Source organism: Hippoglossus stenolepis, chromosome 3, assembly GCF_022539355.2.
Source record: "Hippoglossus stenolepis isolate QCI-W04-F060 chromosome 3, HSTE1.2, whole genome shotgun sequence".
Taxonomy (NCBI): Eukaryota; Metazoa; Chordata; class Actinopteri; order Pleuronectiformes; family Pleuronectidae; genus Hippoglossus; species Hippoglossus stenolepis.
Genome location: NC_061485.1, coordinates 14,640,520 through 14,659,493, shown reverse-complemented (window position 1 = coordinate 14,659,493; position 18,974 = coordinate 14,640,520). Strand labels below are relative to the sequence as shown.

The following is an 18,974-nucleotide window of genomic DNA, read 5'->3' as shown; positions in this document are numbered from 1 at the left end:
GAAGAGCACAATCAGCTGGTAAAAAGAGAGCGTGGGGCTTTTGGGGCGAAAGTGAAGGGTGCACATTGTTTCACCAATATCAGTCACAGAAGAGAAACATATGTGATCACACACACACAGTTATGTATATGCATACACATTGGCTTGTCAAGCACAAGATAACAAGCATGTCTTTAAAACGTTGTTGGTGAGTGTCACACGTTGATTTTCTTTTACATTGAAAAACCCGATCAATATGAAATGTAAAAACACTCATTCTGTCGTACTGTGTCCCTCCAATGTATTGAACAACATTACTCAACCACAGCAGCAAAGTTTCCCCTTGTCCTGACCTCGTTCTCAGCTGATGTGGTTCTCACACTCTCCAACACATATGTCTCAGCACATATTCACACAATATGAGAAACTTTGACCAGATGCACAATAGTATTTTGGAATAAGAACAGTGAAATGTCCGTTTCTTTTATTTCGAACCTGTAATCTCAAATTAAACTGGATAACCAGTTTTTGTCCTGACACACAATCACACCTCACAGAACCAGAGATAACAGAGGTGGACTGATCGGACGTTTTGACATTGTCTCTAGAACACACCACAAAGAACAAAGTTGCCACTGATGTGCATGTACCCTCTGAGCCTCTCTCCCTCTGCTCATAATCCTGAATGAACAAAACTAAATCCTTGAAATTAATCAAAACTATGTGAGAATGGGTACTGTGCCTTTGTGGAAGAGGAAAAGGCAGAAGAACAAATTAAAAGACAACTGCACTATCCATCCCTCCATCCCTCCATCCCTCTGTCTGTCCGTGTTTCCCACTTATCCTTTCAAGGGTTACGGGGCAGAGCCAATCCCAGCTGACATGGGGTGACAGTCAGGGTACAATACAATGGACAGGACGCCAGTCTATCAGAGGGCCGACATACAGACATTAACAACCATTCACGCTCACATTCACACTTGCGGGTAATTTTGAATCTCCAGTCAACCTTGACTGCATTTCTTTGGACTGTGGGAGGAAGCCGGAGTACCCACAGAAGAACCTACGCAGGCATGCGGAGGATATGCTAACACCACACAGAAAGGCCCTGGATGGCTGGAAGGTTAGAATCCAGCACCCACTTGCTGTGAGGGGCTAAAACAGCAGGAAAAGGGTGGAAATTCCTCATTCACAAGTCTGAACAACCAGGGAGTGGGCTCTCAAGGCACCAATGTATCTGAGTGATGCTGATAATAAACCCAAGTGGCTCTCAGTAGAGTGCATACCTTTACCAAGGCCCTACAGTCTCCTTAAATTCAAACGAGTTTTATAAGCTAAGAATGCATTACATTATTACTGCTACCCGTTGGTGGGTAGGTTTGTGTCTGTACTTGCTATACAGAGGCTGAAATAAAGCCTGAAACAAAATTTAAATCTGCTAGATTATGATTTTTATTCGGAGCTGCACCAAATTGCACACACTCATAGAAATCAGTCCCCTAAATATGTCTAATTTGTAAAAGAAGATCCATGAATTGTTTCCTGGGAAATTGGTGAAAATGTCAAAAAAAGAAACTCACATTAAAAAAGGTTATAAAAAAATGATTCATTCTTCCACCAGGTTTTGTGCAGTCAGTAGTTTTTGTGTTAATCTGCTGACAAATAACACTACCAACCAACCAACAGACAAACCTTACCTCCTCGGTGGAGGTAAAAACGGGACACAGAGAATTTGAATAAAATGGCTGTGTTTAGAGGGACACATACAGATTAGAGCCAGTGATGTAACTCAACATTGTGCCTTCCTGCGGTTGTTTCAAAGACAGAGAGAACACAGGAACATGAAGCCATCAGGTCGAGGTCGGCCGGGAGTGAAACTGACAACTGAGGCACACAGAGCTTAGATAAAGGTGTTGTGTGCATATTAATGCAGTGAGATGTGTGAGAAGCTGGAGGTGGACACACCACAGGGTGACTCAGCGGTTTAGGACAGTCCTGGGACCTCCCTGGGGATATGAAACAAGAGAGAGGACCTCTTCATCCTTTATGCAAGAGGCAGGTCAACGTAAACTCTGCCTATAGGCTGGTCTTTACATTATCAGTCCATCAGTACAACTCTACACTGAATGTACAAGACACCGTCATTTCGCTTTTCCCATGGGACCTCCATGGATTATTATAATATACAATACAGACAAATGCACAGACACTAACATATTATTAAAAACATAATAACCTCTTCCACCTGAGGGAGTCCTTAATCCTCTGCTCTGTGTTCTCTGTGGACACAATAACGGCAGCGCAAGAGCACTGTGGGCTGCGGGGCTTGTTTTCCCAACCATTTACTGCAGATTGTGAGAAGCACTTAGCCCAGAATAAGAGACGTGGCCCTCTTTGTTACTGCAGTAAAAAGGTTGAGTTAAGCTCTTGGCTGCTGCCTCTGTGACATGAGCATGCTCAGGCCGGGGGGAGCAGAGAGAACAGAGCGGTTCATACGAAGATGGACAAAAAGTGACAGAGGGACGAGTGAACAATTTCAGAGGCATTTACAGACCAAAAGACGACTGTAAGCCGCTGCTGCAGTAACATGGTAAATTAGCAGAAACATGTTTTAGTGACTAATGAATACAAGATTTTGACGTGTCTGATCTTTTTTATTTCCTTCTGGAATCACTCAGTTCTGAGTGGAGGGGGATTTGATCTTTTTCTCAATATTTTTCTAGGAAAAAATATTTTGCTAGAAAAAAATCGTCTCTCAATATTTTGATAATTTTTTTATCCCTGACCCCCTCCCTCCCAATTCAATCTCATGAAATGACAATGTTAATGAAAATAGAAATTGCGAGATGACTAAAGAAATACATAATCAAAATAATAATAATCAGATGAATCTCAGAGATGAAAACTACAGGAAGCATTTCTGGACTACAATTACAGGAGCCTGAGTGACCTAAAATTCGGACACCTTTTAACAAGATAAAAAAATGATCTGATCTGCACTGATGCAACAATCAGGGCTTTTGTGTGCGTGTGTGTGTGTTTTCAGTTGTTCTCTTCTGCACTGATGTGTGTTTGTTTCCAGGGATGTTTAAAAAAAATGTTTCCAATAAAATGGTTGAAAAAAAAAAGGAAGAGAGACAATGACAGTGAGGACAGAGGCCTTTGGGGAGGACCATAAATATCTCTGACTCATCTTCATTTATTTGTGCTGTAAAGAGACTCACTGTAATATGTCCTCTTTTATCATTATACTGCACCATATGCATTCTATCAGCACTTATATGTTCACCTCACTTACTGCTATCCTGTCACATTATCACAACAAGATACATCATGCAATCACGCACACACACACACACACACACACACACACACACACACACACACACACACACACACACACACACACACACACACACACACACACACACACACACACACACACACACACACACACACACACACACACACACACACACACACACACACATGTCCCTAAATGCACATTAACAGGACACAAAGAACTCATGCAGAGCAATAGACCACACAGCATAATGCACGATACTCCTGCGCTCTCACAGCTGAACAGGCCCCTATCTCTCCCACAGGGTCAGTGTTCATGTCTCAGTTCATCTCATGATGCCTTCCTCTGACTCGCCATAGGACTGAGCCAGGCAGATAGCAGCTATGTAAACCTGTTTACAATTCAGACACGCATGTTTGCAGTGCTCAGGAGGCCCAGTGCATCCTCCTGCAGACTACACACAGGAAATTAATCAGTTAATTTTGTGCATATTAAGAAGAGGGACTGGGACAAGGAACATCTTGCAGTGTCACTAAAACTGATCAAACGTTATCTTCTATTATCTATATAAAGTCCATTTTAAATGACAGTTTCCTGAAGTGAGGCCATGGGAATCAAAACGTATCACAGTACCTCACAGGCTAAATACAGGCTATTGCTCCTGCAACTACAAACCCAGACGTATCATATTTAATAATCACTGATGTCCAACAGTTACTGAAACAGCATTTGAAGGAATCGTTTGGTGTTTTGGGAAATCCACTAGTTGACTTATTTTCTGAGAGTAACTTGAGGAAAAGTTTGATATAAGTGCAGACGGTTAGCTTAGTTTAGAATAAAGAGTTGAAACAGGGGAAACTGCTAGCAATATATTATTAATAATAATAATAATAATAATAACAATAATAATAACAATAATAAGCTTAATTTATATAGCTCTCTTATTAAGTCGGAGAGTGTCTCATCGCCACATGTGTGTGTATATGTAAGACCACATCTGAGCATGTGGCGACGAGCCCAGTCACATGAGTCACAGTGACAACATGCATGTTTGATATCTGTGCGCGCTTCGGCAGTGAAAACACAACACACTATACGCAACAACGACAATGTCAGAGCAAGCCATATGTAGCACAGTGGACAGTACAACAGCACCGACACACCACACAGCAGCCAACACATTACTTTAAACTAATCAAAACTCTGCAGCCGTCAGCTGAGGGACAGTTTGAGAGCAGATATCTCCTGAGTGTCACAGAAACGTAATAATGTCATTTCGGATCTGATTCTGCACACAATGAGCAGGCGTGTATTCTGTAGGACTTCCCGCATCACTCTCCTCCCCCCACGCTCTCTCTCCATCTCTCCCCAACTCCCTTGCCTTCCCCTGTCTGTATAGATCAGTCAGTGCCACCCAGCTAAGCCAGGGGGGGTGAGGGCAGCCAGCATTTAGTGCTTCTTCACCGCCTACTCTTGCAGGTTTGCACAGTAAGTAAGTGCGCTTGAGTGAGCAGACTATGTTGGGATGGCTGTTCCAGTGTGTGTTATGCATGGGGTTTGTCTTTTGCATCTTTTAATAAGGTCTGCTGCACCACCAGTTGAATCAGTTTGTACATCAACTTAAATTTAGATGTTTTATTTATTGTAACATATTCTGAGCATGGGTGAGTACGCAGATCTATGTACCAATCAGATTCCACATGTTTAAAATATATCAGTCTCACCCAGATAAAACATGCAATTTCTTCTTTGCCGCTTCAAAAAGGCAGTTGTGCTGTACTGCCACTGACAAGCAGTGTTTTTAGAGCGGTGAAGAAGAGGTGGTATGTGGTAGCATAGAGTTTGCAAGGTCTAACTAAAATGTCAGCAACTTGGCAATAATTCAAGCTGGGAAGTCCCACCAGTAAAACGGTGGCGTGTTCTGTATGCAAGACTTCAGTTTGATGGGGTGGCAATAGTGTTGCCAAAACTAGCAATCTCATAAAGGTCTTATTATTTTTCTTAAACATGGCTGTACCCATTTAATTAAGTAACTGCTGTGTATTCCTAGAACTATCAAACTAAATAATAAATGAAACTCTATGAGATTCATTCTCTGCATGTATTTTCTTAACCTGAGCCAGGCCATACGACAATGATAATAATCATCATTTCCATACAGGGTCAGTAGCAAATAATACAAAGAATGTATTATATATTATAATATTATACAATATTAAAATATATACGTTATTTTTCTAAATGCACTGTTATCATATTGTTACTCAGTATCAGCCGCTACACAAAAGTCCAGGTATAAGAATTGTTATCGTGAAGGGAAAAATTGTAAAAATATGGAATATAACACTGAAGATCCAAAACTAAAACAGTGAATGAAACAACATCTCTTGTTTCTACTTGAACGCATGAAAATTTAAATCCAACAACAACAACACAAAATACAACATAATGTTCAGCTCATCTGCACTAATGCCCTGTTCTTTATCACTTAGCTGTGCCCATGTGTTTGTGTGTACAGTTTGTGTGTAGCATAGCGTGTGTAGTGTACACACACGTTTATGTGTGTGAAGCACTGTGGGGGCAGGCTGGAGGTGTGTGAGGATGTGGATGTCCCACTGCCGAGGAAAACACCACGAGTGCAGGTCATACCCACACCAAGCAAATAGCTTCACAAAGAAACACAACATCACACTGAGTATCCGTTGCATAAGGTTGTTGCCGATGTATAACCTAGTTCTGCCCTAAAGTTACACAATCGACACACAGAATATAACGCAATCATTGAATCAAGCTGTAGCCGTTTCCTCAATTCCCAAAATGCCGAAGCTGTCACCAGCCATGTGTCAGCCAGTCTGCATCAGCCTGTAAAGAGATCTTCAAAGTTTAAAGAGTGAAGGGGGAATGGAGCTCATTAGCAAAACCATCAAAGCTCCTCTTGATGTCGTCTAATCGTGCAAATGTTGCAAAGTCTACATCTGCCACCTAAACACTAACACACCTGACACAGAGTTAAGCATTTCAGGTCAGCCCACGCTCTCCATTTCACATTTAAATATAGACACAGGCAACAGAATACAAATGACAAAAGTAAAACTTGTGATCTCTCCAACATTTTTGGTGTTTGTTCATTTGTGAAAGTTAATGTTCTGTTACTGTACAGTTCATGAACATGCAGTCATGCTTGCAGATGTGTGTCCATGCAAGGCTGTATATGTGACGTATAGTAGCTGCCATGGAAACCAAAAGAATGGAACAAATAGTTGTGTCAAAGGAAAAAGTGTGTCGCAGAAGCTGCCTAAAAGGTGCAGGTGTCTCCATCAATGTGTCTGGGTTTGGTAACTCTCGTCATTGTTTAGTCTATAACAACTCTTCCCAGTTTGATTCCGGGTCAACCTGAGTGTCGGGGACCCAGCAGTCAAAGGAGAAACAAACACAGGGGGACTTTTCACAAAATGGGATTCATCTCAACCAGAGTATTAAACCTCTGCAGGATCAAATCTAACTGACACTAGAACACTCCCATTTTCATATAGAACCCTGAATCATACAGGAACTGCAAAACTGCTTTAATGATCAGATGAGGATTCTCATTCTGACCAAAGAAAGATTTTATGGAAAATTGTTTTACTCTTGAACAATCTCTTATAACAACTTTCCTTTTCTACATTAGGACGTCCACACTCACATAATCCAGTAGAATGTTTACCTACAATGTGCAACTGATTTAACCCACAATCTTCAGTTTGCTAATTTGAACACAACTTCTTTTGCTTCCAGACCAATAACAGTTTTTTGGATGAATGGAAAAAAAGAGGATCCCTCCTTTACCCATAATTTTTGCTGTCCTTTTTCAACTCCCTCTTTTATTTCCACCCTTCCTGGAGATGTATCTATTCCTCCTTCCTTTTTCTTCGCTAAGGAATCAGTTATTTCCTTCCTTCATTTGAAAAGATTAAAACAAGAGGGAGACATATATACTGGCTGATATGAAACAAAATTAATTCATAATATAGACTATAACTTCACACAAAGAAAAACACCCTCATGCTGATCCATCTTTCAGGCCTCTGTATTTTTAAATGTGTATGTTGCATGTGAATGTAGTGAGACTCTATGAATTTGACCATGTTTCTCTTTCAGCTCTGTGGCTGTGGCCATCACACTCAGTTCATGTCTCACATGTTAAATATCATCTGTGAATGTGGAGTTCAGTATGCCTCACAGTCCCAGTTCATACCAGTTATTTACATAACCAGAGAGAAAGAATGAATCAATCCGCAAATCGTCTGTTTTCCTTTAAGATGCTCTGTTTGACGCACATGCTCCACTGTTGTACTTTATCAGGGATGCACTCACACACACTGTGCACTGCCCACACAAAGCTAACACAGCTCTCTCTCTCTCTCTCTCTCTCTCTCTCTCTCTCTCTCTCTCTCTCTCTCTCTCTCACACACACACACACACACACACACACACACACACACACACACACACACACACAGAAATACACATTCAAGATAACGAGCAGGGACACTGCTAGTGTGAGCCACAAATGAGCAGTTACGTTAAGTGACTAAACACATACTTCCACCATCGTCTCTATGGGAGGCCACAGTCCAGACGTTGTTGCTTGTGCCAGCCAGTACACACACACACACACACACACACACACACACACACACACACACACACACACACACACACACACACACACACACACACACACACACACACACACACACACACACACACACACACACACACACACAGCTGACTGCTTCATCGGGTACACGTTTTGGCTCTTATGCCACACAATAGTGCATCCAAAATAAACCTCTCCTCCAACGAAAATCCAGGTCAGTAACTTCCTCAGCCTATAGACTTAGATATACAATTATTACGAAGACTGTAGCAGACAGTGATGAGAAGAAGTTGTTCCAAAGGACACAGTGGCAGCTTGTGTCTTAAATCCATTCTCTATCTCGCCACTTAAAAGAAAGTGAAAACAATTCCTGGATTCGCCCATTTATCCAGATCCATTCTGAAATTTATATAAATGTATATATAAAGCGTACAAGGGCTATTCAACATCTTGTCCTATATTCTAAATATATATTTTAATTCATGGACTCTTCCTACGGTCATTCTCCACCCCTCCACAGAATTTCATGGAAATCGGTTCAGTTTTTGCATAGTTCTGCTAACAAACAAACAAACAAACAAACAAACAAACAAACAAACAAACACAGATGAAAGCATAATCTCCTTGACGAAGGTAAACACAAGGTTTATGCTCATACACCAGGCAGTGCAGTAGAATACAGATGACGTATAATTTATATTTTACCATTTATTACTCTAGTTTGCTATTTTATTAATGTTAGTTTGTCCATGAGAGACTCTAAAGCATAGTGCACAGTTACTGTATCAGCATGAGGCACTTTTGTACAAAAGAATGACAAAATCATTGTTAATGATACAAACATTCTTGGCTCATTTAGCTAGTTGTTGTTCTGTTGTTGTTGTTAAGTCTGGACTTAATTGGAAAGGACATTTTTCAGGCTTTAAGGCACCTAATGAATGGAAAAATTAACAAACAAATTTTCAGCTTAAAAACCAACTAACTACTAAACTTTAAATAGTTTGCGTCATAAACGTCTTTTAAAAATAAACCCTTCACTGTATTGTGCCTCTAATGTTGTTGGACATGAACCACTGGGAGCCTCTCAGTGGCGGCTTGTCACAGTGAAGCACAGCGTGACCGTGATCAGTCAACAGGCATTGACTTCAAATCACCAGTTTGGCAACATGATGGTTGTTGGTATTTACATCAGAAATGACTTCTGAGGTTGTAGTTGCTCATTTTGTGGAGCACAGTGTGTACTAATGACTTAGTCGTATTAAATATATATTAGCACACGCTGCTAAAGTACGTCCTCTGTGCTGTTGAGCTTCGGGCCTCAGAGTCAGTTGGTGTTAAACTATCTGATCTTACTGTTGATGTGAGGTTCAAAGTGAAACTGATGCTACATCTGTGTGATACGTGAATCTGTATTTGAACCTGTGGCAGGAACTAGTGGTGCCTGCTGGTCAACAGATTGTGCTTATATACTGTGGCCAGTAAAAGCTGAAAGGCAGTAGTGAGCCAGCCAAAGCTAAGGCTAAGCCAATTTTACAGAGTATAATTAGAAATCTTGTGACACAAGCAGAACTTTACATCATGCATACCAAGAGAAGTATAAGTACATAACCTTTGACAATAAAATGTTGTCTTTTTATGGATCATTTTGTGCTAAATTAGGAATTCAAATGTAATTGTATGTGTTGTAAAATAGTTCTACAAAGTCCTGTCATGTGAGTTACTGAATGATCTGTGCTGTCTGTCAGAGTAGAAAACCCTGTAACATATTACATTGCTGGTAGATGACAAGCATTTTAATTGTCATTACGTTAAGAGAGCTTCACTTGTTAATCTTAAATGAGGAGAACAGTCATTCACAACAACCATCTCTAAATTTAATTTAATAATTACCTCAAATCTAGATATGATATAGGGTAGTAAATGATTAAGATATTTTAGAATTAGCTAAAATGCTGACATTGTAAGAGCATCTGAATGTGAAACTGACTCCAACTGCGACGGCATCCAAATGACCTCCCTATCACTTCGTACGCACACATTTCAGTCTTTACATGTTTCTGTCCTTTTTGTCCCCAGTAAAATAAATAGCTCTGCGGCTGAGGCATTATGCAATAACAATGATACGGGCGAACACTACATGATACTGGACGTGATTCGCTGCATGTTTCCTTTACGAAGGATAAGATTTATGAATCATGTTCACCATGAAAAGGTCATTGTTTTGCTCAGCTACCTTCAGCGGGAGCTGCCCGGGGTGTTGAGTCTCAGATAAGTCAGAAATGACCTTAAAGCAAAGGCAGGAGGGTTGCAGACGATTTGTCTGTCCCACAGACAAGGTGGGTGACAAGGACATCCATGTGCAAGGATGGGATGTGTGCGCATTTCTTACTATTCTGGTGAAATGACTCAACAAAGGGAAGAGGAAGAAAAGGAGAGGGAAGTAAGAAAAGATTTAGAAATGACTGTGAGATCCTGACAGAGATTGTTGTCTCACGTGCGCATGTGTACTTCCTGTTACTCACTTGTGCCCCTTGGTGGTAGCAAGACCCCAATCTTTTGCCCTGTGTTCCGCCTGAGGAGGAAATTGCTTTCTATTTATAATGAGCTGCTGCATTTAACCAAGCCTTACTAACAAGACGGGGAGACTCATGCTGCTAAGGCCTCTATGACTTTGCAGCAATGCACTGTTTTATCTCACTGCATCTGTGCAGCACCTACACACTGTCTACACAGTGTAGCATGAGCAAAAGAACAGAAGCAGCCTTTTTTTAGCTTTCAGAAGCTAATGTGACTGAGAATCCTCAGTGACACTGCACTGAGCGAACAGTCTACACAGGCCCTACAAGTCAGCTGGTGTGTATCAGACTCTCAGTGTCCCTGTGTGTTGAAAGTTATACCTACTCTGAGTGTGTCACTGAGTTAAAGCCCGCGTAGTTCTGCTGCCCTGCCATATAATTTGATCCTTGCTTTACACATCAGGCCTCTCAGCACCCCACCTCGGGTTTCATATCAGTCCTCAGTCCACCTGTGAGGCTGCAGAGCAGAGAGTATGTGAAATGGCAATCTTCCCGACAGCCTTACCTGCTGGCGACAAGAGCAACACTAGCTCAGCATTTTGCTCTGTAGCGCTCCTCCTGCGAGAACAGCGTGAGTTCTGTGGAACGACTACGGCCGAGCTGGCACACACCTGCACTCAACTAAAAAGTATTGAATTGTTCAACCTCTGCTGAAAAGAGAGAGATTGCATTATTTACCCTCTGGTGAGTTAACGTTGACACTGCAGAATTAAACCAAAGTCCTGTGCAAGCAATGTAAAGCTGGCTGTAGTGCAAGACAAGAGTCAGTATAACCGCTGTAAGCAGAAAAACAAGACTCTGTATATGCAGAGAGGAGCATCTTTAAAACTCTGTCCTGACTATAAGGGTTAGACAAAATCCCAAAATACGAAAGATATCTTTGTATCTAATATCCATCTTTTTATCAGCTTGTCCTCTCACCTCTACTTGGTCTCGTTCATGATAGTATTTAAAACAAAACATTTCTAGTTCATTTTGAATGGGTGTCCACCTGACACATATGTTTAGAGAAGAACTATATCTGCTCTATTAGAATTAAGTTACAAATATTGCACAGTAATGCCCATACAACTCCAGACAACTGACTCTATGCTGACTCACCACTATGCCGATGATGGAGTCATTTACACCATGTTTTTGGCCTAAATGTCCACTGTGATCCACGCCTGAACACGGCTCCAGAGGAGGATATAGGATATTTAGGCTTAAAACATGGCGGAAATGACGCCGTTTCGAGTCAGATTTGAATGTCGGGGTTTACAGACACTTGGATGTCAGTATGGAGAAGTTTTCTTCCGTAGAACAGGTTTAGTGTTTGGCGTCTAGGCTCCAACTTAATCACTCCCCCGTATGATTACACAGGAATGATGGGAGTGATGAGCAAATACTTGTAACCCCCCCGTCGGAGCCTACAGGTGGATGCTGGGGTGGTGGAGGGGCTGAAGCAACTGGTAGCAATGCTGCAGCAGCAGTGCGAGCAAAGGGGATGATGGAAAATTTCTCTCTGCTTAAATAGACCACCTGATAAGGTGGGTGTGTATTATAGATGGTTGTGGAGAGTGAGGTATGTCACTTGATGTATGTCACATGATTGGAGCAGCGCAGCTCGAGTTGGCTGCCTGAACTACCTCGCATGCGTCGCTCCATAAACGAGAGCTCAACAAACTCCACCTGCAGCGGGGGCAGCGGGTTGGAGATGGGTGTCATGGTTACGTTTTCCCTTGTCAAGATACAAGATGAAGAATTTTGGTTTCACATCCTGGCATTCCTACATTGGGACATTAGTGGTCAATATTCAAATGCTTCAAGGCCTTTCTCTCTTTCAGAGAACCTTCATCACATGACCAAGTGAAGCTCTGAACAATAAGAATGTAAAATGCTCTTTAAGCTCATCATGGTTTGTCCAGTATGAAATAAGCACCTGTCAACACTTAGCCAGGGTCAATTAGTCCAAAGCTCGGCTCATATTAGTGAGTGTGAGCTGTCACTGAGAGCTGTTTAGCTCAACAGCCATTTACAACACAACAGAGCTGCCGCACGGCTGAAAGTAGCTTCTCTTGACCTCACATCTATTCTTTGTAGTAAAACATTTATTTAGTTCACAGCAGCACTTTGCGTCATAACAAGTCAAAATAAAGTCAAAGCAGTGATGCACCAATCTGACTGTTTCTCCCGTGATTCAAAATCAGCAAACCTCATGTTAACATCGATTTCATTTTCTAAAACACATAAAACCCATTTAGCTTATTTTCACATATAAACACATCAAATAAACAACTACACTTGTTCTCACAACTTAGTGACACAGTACAACTGCAAAAGTGGCAATTTGTTAATAATTCTGATTTAAAGCCAAAAGGGAACCTGGTAACATTAATGAGACATTAATGAGCAAAGTTTTTCATGGTGAAGGTAAAGCAGCATCTGGATATTGATTACACACACCTTTTTCTTCCAAAGTGTCCGCTGTTATCTGTAACACTAGGGTCAGCATGAGTTTGTAACCAGGTTCCCTTGTTCACATTAGAAAGCATTAATTGGCAAGCTCATATAAAACGGAGAAGATTTAGTTTCAAAGTAGCTTTGCTCATCAGAAGAAGCCGACATGACCCAAAACAATCTGATGTTTATCTTAAGATGGTTTTGTCATTTCTGGCTGATGTCTGATTCACTTAGAAAGGTCAGTATAAATGCTGATATCAATTCAATGGTTCAGATTGTTGCATTTTAAACAACAACTACAGTCCATCATGCACAGTCACGTCTATTAGTTTAGTTTAAACACTATTCTTGGTATATTTATATCAACATTAGGGCAGCAAATGAGTTTTAGCAATATCCAACCTCATATTTCAACAGATTCCATTTTTCTTATGCACGTGTGCACATTTTCTAACAGTTGTCACTATCAAGACAATCCATCTCTTTCAAACTTCCCTCTAAACCAAGCCTAATGTACTGTATAACACTGTATGAGACACTGTAATGTCCCAGATGGCCGACTTTCCTCTGATGCAGCACCGCTGTGTAAACAAACACCCTGAGGTCACCCTGCAGGAGGTCAGACCGGGAAGCAGCGCACCTTTACTTTGCTAAAGAGAACAAGACACACTTTTCACTGATGCTGCAGCTTATCCCGCACAGTGGCTTCAGCCGTGTAACCAGCAGAGAAACATTAGCGCCCGTCTTTTACAACAGGCTGTGTAACGTGCACCCGCTCTCAGACGCAGCTTTCAAGACCATTCAGATGTCTGCAGACGCTCCGTATAAGCTGCTCATAAATCATTGAGCACTACAGCTGAATTCTGCTCAACTAAGGCCCACACTGTGTGTGACTGTCAGGCTTCTGGAGAGCACACTCATCCTCAGCTGTGGAACAATGCTTACAACACTACAACACTACAACACCCATAATTCATCACACGAGGAAACATGCACAAGGTGCACAGAGTGGTGCAATGACGAGAAGTTTCTAAAAATAGAAAGCTGAATAAAACCTCTGTACAGGAAAACCATGACATGATAAAGCACCAATGAGGATAGTTGTCAGGTGTTTCTCTGAGCACAGCAGATACTGAACCGATGACGACACCATCTTTACACAAAGCCACATTACTGTTAAATCTCAATATTTATCAAAGACAAAGTAACTATAATATATAGAAATAATAGAGAAGAAAGTCAAGAGAGTGATATGAACCAGAGGAAATCATCTTTAATTATTTCTAATCATGTGTTTAAAGATAATGACCCGAAATTCTCACAAGAGGTTTCGACCATGTCAACTCAAACAGTCCAGCTCAACCTTATGCAAGGCAAGAGCAGTCCGCCTCTGATTGCAACCTTTGAGTTTAAGTAGCAGCGCTGATTCAACAAGCACCAAATGGATGACTGGATAATAACAAAGACATAAAAATGAGGCCACTCACCAGGTCGTGGTTTATGGAGTTTGAATCATCTTCAGGGAAGGGGACGTAGACAGCTAAGGCCATACAGTTGGCAAAAATGGCAATTAATATAAAGATATCAAATGGCCTGAGAAGAGAAGTTAGGGAAAAAACAGGATGAAAAATGACTGAACATTGAAGAAATAGTGCATCACATTAATAGCATTTTTGGTTTCTTTTGTTTCTGTAACCACTAATTACATCAGTGGTTTACAAGATAAGTAATGAGGTGGTCATGAGCCAAAACTCGCTCCCAAAAACCACCGTATTACATTGATGTGACATCAGATGTTACACCCCAGATGTAACTGCAAGGCAAGGGATCTCATTCTCTCCATTATTATTACTACAAATAAGATCCAACGTGAGATTTAGGCAAGAACAACTAACAATTATTGTTATTATTGATGAGTCTGGCAGCTATTTTATTGACTAATTGATTAGACCATCAATGAGGTCTCCACGGTGATGCTTTTAAATGTCTTGTATTGACCAAGAACCCAAATCACCAAGATGTCCACTTAATAGTGTTCTAAAATGAAAAAGCAGAACATCCCCACAATCAACCAGAGGATATTTGGTGTTGTTGTGGGATACATTTCTTAAATTATTAATGATCAAAATATTTGCCTAGTAATTTTCCATCAATTGATTACTCTATTAACAATAACAATTTCACCCCCTCATGCACACTCACACATGCACTAAACCCCACATAGGGCCACAGTTAAAGGATACTTCCACTCCACCAGGCTGATGCAGGCCCTGCGTATGGGGTTGTTGAGGTTGAGGCAGAACAGAGCCCTTGGTGGCCTGCTGTTGGCATTACTGCCCTGTTTCTTGCTTTTGGCATACTGCTGCCGCTTCTTCTGTGCCAACGCACCTACTGGGATAGTGGTGGTCGCTGGGGCAGGCGGGGCAGGAGGAGCGGGCGCCGCCGGGGCCGGGGCCGGGGCCGGAGCCGGAGCAGGGGCAGGGGTAGCGGTGGGAGGGGCTACTGGGGCCGTGGGGGCTGGGACTGGGTCTGGGGTGGGCCCGTTGGCGCTCATGGTGCGGGCGTGGCTCTGTGAGGAGCATCCAGCAGCATGGATCTGCCAGGGTAGAGAGGGAGGCTATAGGAGGGCAGAGCGGTCTGACCGATGAGCTGGCACGTCACCAGGGGGAGCGACTCTGGTGCTGCTGGCATTATTTGCCTCTGAGAATGAGAAAAAGGGGAGAACAGGTGGCATTAATACGTTTTTGCACACTTTATGACAGAGCGCATCATAGGTGTCCTCAAACCGCAACATTAGATTCAGGTACACTCATGAAACAAACTGATCGGCCACGCTCCATTACATGCGTTAGATTTGCTTTAAGGCTATGCCAGACTCATCATGAACAACTGCTTCAAATATTCCTGCTCAAATGGGAGCCAATTCAATGTCCAGCTTCAGTTTTAATTCAGTTTTTATGGTGACTGTGGCTCGGGAGGTAGAGGAGGTTGCTGGTGCGATCCCTGGCTCCTCCAGTCGGCATTCCAAAGTGTCCTGGGGAAGAGACTGAACCCCTCACTTCTCCTCACTTCAGTGAATGGTGTAGAATGGAAAGAGCGCTGCGTACTGTAGCTCTGTCTGTGTGTGAACGTACTTTTACTTTAAAGAAGTTTGAGTGGTTGATAAAACTAGAAAAGCATTATATAGATACAGTCTATTTATTCTTTTCTTTGTAAAACACACCATTTCCCCCTAGTTGAGAAATTTGCTACATTAAAAACTAACCAATTGTCTTAATTGAATTTGGTGTCTTTGTTTAAGTCCAATACTGACAATTTAATTCCACCATCTTGAAGATGGAGTTAAATCTAAAGGTGTGTTTCCTGACTGTGTGAGGTGTAGCAGAGGTGCACTGAACCTGCAGTTGGTGCTTTGAATGGACTCATGGGAAGTCAAGTGAAGTAGGTATATAACGTGGCTTACAAATAAATGGTTGGGGTCGTATGAGGAGGTTTTGTGTAGTGTATATATAAAAGACATTATGAGAGTGAGGACATTAATTCACGCACACCTCAAAATGGTTTAACAAATGGCAGAATAACGTGAAGAACTCTTCTACAGTTAATTGAAATGAGCTGGTCCCCCGTCAAGCATGCAAATAAGATACAAAAGAAGAAATAAACCATAGCACCCTTGCTCTAGAAAAAACTGAACAGCCTTCATTGGTGTGGCTAAGGGTTAGTCTCCCTGAAGGAGGCCAGTGTGCTGTAACACGTTGGTGCATTTTCTTTCTGTTTTTATCACAGTAATGTAAAATATTTCTCACAACCAGCAGTGGTTTATATAAATTTTTTTTTTTTTTTAAATCTACCATCCCTGCACCAAAAGGAACCTTGCTGGATTGTATTCACATATTTGTCCAAACAGATGCGCTCCTCTTTCCTCTCTATAGCTTTTTCCTTAAACTACAATAAAAAATATGGCCTGGCTCAGATGCAAAACAATCCAACATTTCCTAAAAAAAACTGACCATATTCCATAAGGTTAAACAGGACGGATGCCATGCAGCTCAAAGCCCATGAAAGCACATGAGTGAATTGAGAGCTGCCACTCTCAGTTGGTCTCATCAGTTGTGTAAGTCCTTGAATTGCGAGCAGGCCCCGCAGAGGAAGAAACCGAAAAGGTCACATTGCACTGATGCTCCAAGGAGAAATCATCTTTATATTGTTGCATTGAGAGAAAAAACCCACATGATCAGTGAGTGTCACTGTTATGTGACGCTGCTGCTCTGGTGATGAATCCAGACTTTAACCTACATCTCCTTTGTGCTCTGATATGCTTCTTCTGCCTCATAGCCGAGCCGAGGCGAGAACAATGCGTAAAATACATGCGCTTTCTTTTTCTCCCTTTTGGGGGGTTGGATAGTAATGCCACGGCTGCATCGACCGTGCATCCGTGCATGAAAATGAACACTGTGGTTTCCACGAGCAAAATAGCCATCATCTGGCGAGGTGATATGTTTCCCCTTGGCTTGGACGCCACTGAGGTAAGATGTGGTGAAATCCAGCAGAAAAAGAGGAGACAGCAGAAACAGCTGGCAGCGTTATTACAACAAGCCTCAGCTCAGTGGACAGTCCACATGATCAGGTTTATTCTAGTGAGTCTGTGTTATTAATAATGAAAAACCTCCTCATCCACCGAGCATGACAGCGCCGAGAGGAAAGTGGCCATTAATAAAAAAAAAAAAACTGCTGTCCTCTAGAAATAAAGATGGGAATAAAGGCATCATCACTGTCTGCATGCAGAGAGGCAGCTATGCTAAGAGGCTAACTTCAGTCTGATGCGCCGAGCTCTACCTTTTTTCTCCTGGAGACTTCAGGGTTGAGCCGCGGTCCTCTCCTCTCCTCCTCCCCGGGTCCTGGTCCAGTGGGTCCGGGTGTGATGGGTTCGCAGGTCCGGTCTCAGTGACGGCGGAGGTTTAAAATGCATGCACCAGCTCCAGCAGCAGCAGGACGAGGAGAGGGACACGTAGAGGCTGCGTGCATTAATTAGGCTCTTCCATGGTGATCGTGGAGAGCTGACGATGGAGACGGGAGAGTGCGCACCAGACAACAGAGAGTCCGCTGCCTGCTCATCGTCACCGCGCCAGTGAGACAGAGGAACGAGAAGAACATGAGAGTGAAGCTCGATCCCTCCTTCTGCCCCCGACTCTGCTGCACAGACCCTGCACTGATCATACACTGCACATGGATCACACCATGCACTGCACATGGATCACACCATGCACTGCACATGGATCAGAACATATACTGTATATGGATCAGAACATATACTGTATATGGATCACATCATAGACTGTACATGGATCAGAAAATGTACTGTATATGGCTCAGAACATATACTGTACATGGATCACATCATATCCTGTGCATGGATCACATCATATACTGTGCATGGATCAGAACATATACTGTACATGGATCACATCATATACTGTATATGGATCAGAACATATACTGTATATGGATCACATCATATACTGGGCATGGATCAGATCATACATTATACATGGATCACATCATATACGGTATATGGATCAGAACATATACTGTATATGGATCAGAACATATACTGTATATGGATCACATCATATACTGTGCATGGATCAGATCGTACATTATACATGGATCAGACCATAGACTGTACATGGGTCAGATCAAATAGGTTGAATGAGAGATCCTCTGTCAGGCCTGCCTCTTGCTTCTTTAACAAAAACGAGACACCTTTCAAACGGTGTCACATGCAGCCTCCATTTATCACGTGAAGGTCACTATTATTAGACTCAAATCATCATGAGCCTAATTTTACAGCTGTGATACAGATGTGGAAAAAATGACATCATATACGTTGTATATATATATTTGTATATATGTATTTATATGTATGTATATATGTGTGTGTTCATATGTATAAACGTGTGTATATATGTGTGTATATATATATGTGTATATATGCATATATGTGTATTTATGTATATATGTATATATATAT

At 41.9% G+C, this 18,974-nt stretch overlaps 2 protein-coding genes across 2 annotated transcripts in view; both read right to left on the bottom strand.

The window, feature by feature from the left end:
• Positions 1 to 12,208, bottom strand: part of cacna1da (calcium channel, voltage-dependent, L type, alpha 1D subunit, a) — a 57,533-nt gene extending 45,325 nt beyond the window's left edge. The window contains exons 1-2 of the mRNA XM_047339319.1: positions 12,130 to 12,208; positions 475 to 512 (exon numbers count right to left, since the gene is read on the bottom strand). Coding sequence (XP_047195275.1) covers positions 475 to 512; positions 12,130 to 12,208 — 117 coding nt within the window. The remainder of the gene's footprint in view (positions 1 to 474; positions 513 to 12,129) is intronic.
• Positions 12,209 to 13,810: 1,602 nt separating this feature from the next.
• On the bottom strand, positions 13,811 to 18,120 carry LOC124851547 (voltage-dependent L-type calcium channel subunit alpha-1D-like). The gene is made up of 4 exons (XM_047339318.1): positions 17,780 to 18,120; positions 15,187 to 15,643; positions 14,431 to 14,536; positions 13,811 to 13,870 (listed from the first exon to the last, which is right to left on the bottom strand). Exons 2-4 carry the CDS (start codon positions 15,495 to 15,497, stop codon positions 13,811 to 13,813), a joined length of 477 nt encoding a protein of 158 aa, XP_047195274.1. The 5' UTR covers positions 15,498 to 15,643; positions 17,780 to 18,120.
• Between the last annotated feature and the right edge of the window lie 854 nt (positions 18,121 to 18,974).

Bases quoted from the DNA above. Each gene is read 5' to 3' on its own strand.
- LOC124851547 (XM_047339318.1), bottom strand. From the start codon at position 15,497: ATGAGCGCCAACGGGCCCACCCCAGACCCAGTCCCAGCCCCCACGGCC. The intron at 14,537-15,186 runs GTATCCTTTAAC...TTCTCTTCTCAG, and splicing joins ATCAGCCTGGTGGAGTGGAA to GCCATTTGATATCTTTATAT. The intron at 13,871-14,430 runs GTGAGTGGCCTC...ATTGTTCCACAG, and splicing joins ACTCCATAAACCACGACCTG to CTGAGGATGAGTGTGCTCTC.